This window comes from Formica exsecta, unplaced genomic scaffold, assembly GCF_003651465.1.
Source record: "Formica exsecta isolate Colony F162 unplaced genomic scaffold, ASM365146v1 scaffold342, whole genome shotgun sequence".
NCBI lineage: Eukaryota > Metazoa > Arthropoda > Insecta > Hymenoptera > Formicidae > Formica > Formica exsecta.
Window position 1 is genome coordinate 279,602 of NW_021850674.1, and position 4,008 is coordinate 283,609.

Here is a 4,008-nt window from a genome sequence, read left to right on the forward strand (position 1 = left end):
TTTGTAGCAACGCATTTCAATATTACAAATACATTGCACCGTAACATTACTGTAATCTTACATTGTAATATTTCTAAGGGCGGACATTTCAACATTGCCGCAGGCTTGCAGTAACATTGCAGAAACATTTCGCAACTTCTATGCAATATTACAATGTTTCAATGCAAGGTCTATGCAAAGTTTCTGCAATCTTTCGGTGCTGTATGGGCGGCATGTAATATTGCTGAAATACTGTAATGTTCGGAAATGGTACAGAAAGTAATATTTCAAATGGAATATTGCAGCAATTATCAGAAATATTACATGCCGAGTGGGTATCTTATTACATAATCATCAAACAATAAAAAAAGAGAACGAAATAGCCGATATGAAAAAAATATATATAATTGCATCTTTCTCACCCGGTTTGTACACTATACATTCGGAGTACGTTATTTTGACTCACGAATGAACGATCGGTGTATTATGTCATTTATTTTATAAATTCCATTTAAATTTACTAAGTAATGTGTGAGTTGTGTTATTATTATTTTACACTTAATTAAACGACAATTATCGAGTTAATCAAAATAATTGTAACACTACAAGTTTACTTAGTTTACGAATGAAATACTTGCGAAAGAATACTATCTGCACAAATTACACTCCTATTCGCATTATTAAATTAATTATACATTATATTTATATAAACCCAAAATGTTCATTTGAATTTCGCATTTGAAAGAATTTTCTAAAAGATTGAATTGATCTTATCATATTATTTCAATATTATCAACTGCATTATACCGAAAAAAATGATAGAACTGATAAAACTGATCAAATTGACACATACATAAGACTTTTTATTAATTTAACGATTTTCCAACGAAATTAATAATTAGAAAAGTTGTTCAAGGAAAATGCATTGCCAGGGACATAAAAATTTTTACATTTTACTGATAAAATCATAATAATCATTTAATGATTTAAATCTTACTTATTTAAAAGTTATTTACTAAAAATTATAGCAAAATACTTTTACCTAACTTAAAATCTTCCAGTTTTATTTTTTTTTATTTTTTGAAATTAATTTTATGAGGTATTCATGATCAAAAACTTTTGTCATAAATTATGAAAAATATTAATTACAACTATGAAGACATTAAAAATCATATTATTTTGTGATACTTCAATTTTTTTTTATCCGGATCTATTTATTTGATTTTCCAAGCAATATAAACATAAGAAATGTTTTTTTTTTTTAAGTTTTGATAGTTTCATACTACTATTATACAGCCCAAAATCCTCGAAAGAGAGAGCAGAAGTGAATATTATTTTTATTATTCATAATATTGCTGTATGTTTATTGTGTTACATTATTTTCTTTTTCTTTCCTTCCCTATATTCTTATTTTTATGTGCATAATTCTTGTCACCTTAGCACTGTTTCTTTTGTTGTTTCCATATTGATATTCTTTCTTTCAAATCGGGCACTGCAATTTCGAAAATAAATATTAATTCCAGATATATTTCTACATGGATAAAAAAACTTACAATAGTTTATATACATATTTTAAAATCGGCATAAGATATTAAAAAATTTCAATACGATATACTTTAAAACAGTCAAAAACTATATTTTCTATGACGCATCAAATATTTTTCTAATATATTTATGTATATGAAAATGCATTGTTATGAAATGTTACTAATATTTAGACTAAAAGAAAGTTGATCTTTATCAAAAAAGAGAAAAATATGAACAATACATGTATTACTTACTTGGCACGAGCATATCTTCGGGCATAAGCGGCTGCAGATTGAAAGGATCCGTGGCACTGTTGAGTAAATGTCTAATAATAAGTCCTTTGTCCACAACAATACCAGACGGTAGCTTGACTGGATCCTCCATAAGAGTGTCCACCAATGGATTCCGAAATTCCACAGGAGCTCTACGCGCGCGATTGTCTCCTGCGATTACCGCCGCACGCTCAGCGAGAGCTACAAAACTCTCAATTTCCGTCGTAGTTTTAATGCCGGATCACTCTAATTCATCCGCAGCGTCGGTGAATAACTTGTTACCAAACCAAAGCTGCAAAAATGAATTTATATATACATATATATACGTTACTACTGCAGTGCACTTATTTTCATTAAACAACGGTACACATCTATCATGCATCCAACAAGCGACCCAATTCATGTTTAAGCACAAAACGTAATGAAAATTCTTACATCGAGTTATTTCTGTACAGAAATTCACACTCTAGACAGACACAATGATTCTCAAAATATCACAAGCTCAATTACGCCAATATCTATCAATATTAATATAATTTTTATTAACACCATTTGACTTTCCTACCCATTTCGCAAGTAAAGAAACAATGTGAAAAAATACTACAGTATCACTTACTTGTTCTTGAGATCTTCGTTATCATCCCGCAAGCGTTTGATATTGAGCTCGAGCTTGACGCGTTCCGTGTCCGCCTCGTCGAACAGCTTCCGCTTGTTAAAGAATCCGGCCTCGATGTTGGACATTTCCCGATTGAAAGTTTCCTGGGTGGTTTGCACCTCCCGCTTCAACCGCGAGTTCTCCGAATCGAGATAACGTATCGTTTCGATGTACGATGCTGGACGATCGTTGAGATTGAGTAGGTTGCCTGGCCATCGATCGACGATCGGCGTCAACGTGCTCGGCGGCGATTGCATGATATTCCATGACGATGAGGCGGTGGTTGTCGTGGAGGACGGGACGGTTGTCGCGGAGGACGGGACAGTTGTCGCGGAGGACGGGACGATTGTCGCGGAGGACGGAACGGTTGTCGCGGAGGACGGGACGATTGTCGCGGAGGACGGAACGGTTGTCGCGGAGGACGGGACGATTGTCGCGGAGGACGGAACGGTTGTCGCGGAGGACGGGACGATTGTCGCGGAGGACGGAACGGTTGTCGCGGAGGACGGGACGATTGTCGCGGAGGACGGAACGGTTGTCGCGGAGGACGGGACGATTGTCGCGGAGGACGGAACGGTTGTCGCGGAGGACGGGACGATTGTCGCGGAGGACGGAACGGTTGTCGCGGAGGACGGGACGATTGTCGCGGAGGACGGAACGGTTGTCGCGGAGGACGGGACGATTGTCGCGGAGGACGGAACGGTTGTCGCGGAGGACGGGACGATTGTCGCGGAGGACGGAACGGTTGTCGCGGAGGACGGGACGATTGTCGCGGAGGACGGAACGGTTGTCGCGGAGGACGGGACGATTGTCGCGGAGGACGGAACGGTTGTCGCGGAGGACGGGACGATTGTCGCGGAGGACGGAACGGTTGTCGCGGAGGACGGGACGATTGTCGCGGAGGACGGAACGGTTGTCGCGGAGGACGGGACGATTGTCGCGGAGGACGGAACGGTTGTCGCGGAGGACGGGACGATTGTCGCGGAGGACGGAACGGTTGTCGCGGAGGACGGGACGATTGTCGCGGAGGACGGAACGGTTGTCGCGGAGGACGGGACGATTGTCGCGGAGGACGGAACGGTTGTCGCGGAGGACGGGACGATTGTCGCGGAGGACGGAACGGTTGTCGCGGAGGACGGGACGATTGTCGCGGAGGACGGAACGGTTGTCGCGGAGGACGGGACGATTGTCGCGGAGGACGGAACGGTTGTCGCGGAGGACGGGACGATTGTCGCGGAGGACGGAACGGTTGTCGCGGAGGACGGGACGATTGTCGCGGAGGACGGAACGGTTGTCGCGGAGGACGGGACGATTGTCGCGGAGGACGGAACGGTTGTCGCGGAGGACGGGACGATTGTCGCGGAGGACGGAACGGTTGTCGCGGAGGACGGGACGATTGTCGCGGAGGACGGGACGGTTATCGAGAAGGACGGGACGGTTATCGAGAAGGACGGGACGGTTGTCGCGGAGGACGGAACGGTTGTCGCGGAGGACGGAACGGTTGTTGCGGAGGACGGGACGGTTGTCGCGGAGGACGTGGCGGCCGCCATATTCTCCTTAGGAATCGTTGCGTCG

General features: G+C 42.9%; 1 protein-coding gene and 1 long non-coding RNA gene across 2 annotated transcripts; both read right to left on the reverse strand.

Annotated features, from left to right (window-relative positions):
- Positions 1–1,244: 1,244 nt before the first annotated feature.
- Positions 1,245–2,083, reverse strand: LOC115238511. The gene is made up of 2 exons (XR_003884510.1): positions 1,761–2,083; positions 1,245–1,471 (listed from the first exon to the last, which is right to left on the reverse strand). It is a non-coding gene; the product is annotated as an uncharacterized LOC115238511 (long non-coding RNA).
- A 25-nt stretch (positions 2,084–2,108) lies between these two features.
- Positions 2,109–3,996, reverse strand: LOC115238510 (flocculation protein FLO11-like). Its single transcript, XM_029812419.1, has one exon. It carries the CDS (start codon positions 3,981–3,983, stop codon positions 2,391–2,393), a length of 1,593 nt encoding a protein of 530 aa, XP_029668279.1. The 5' UTR covers positions 3,984–3,996; the 3' UTR covers positions 2,109–2,390.
- Positions 3,997–4,008: the final 12 nt, after the last annotated feature.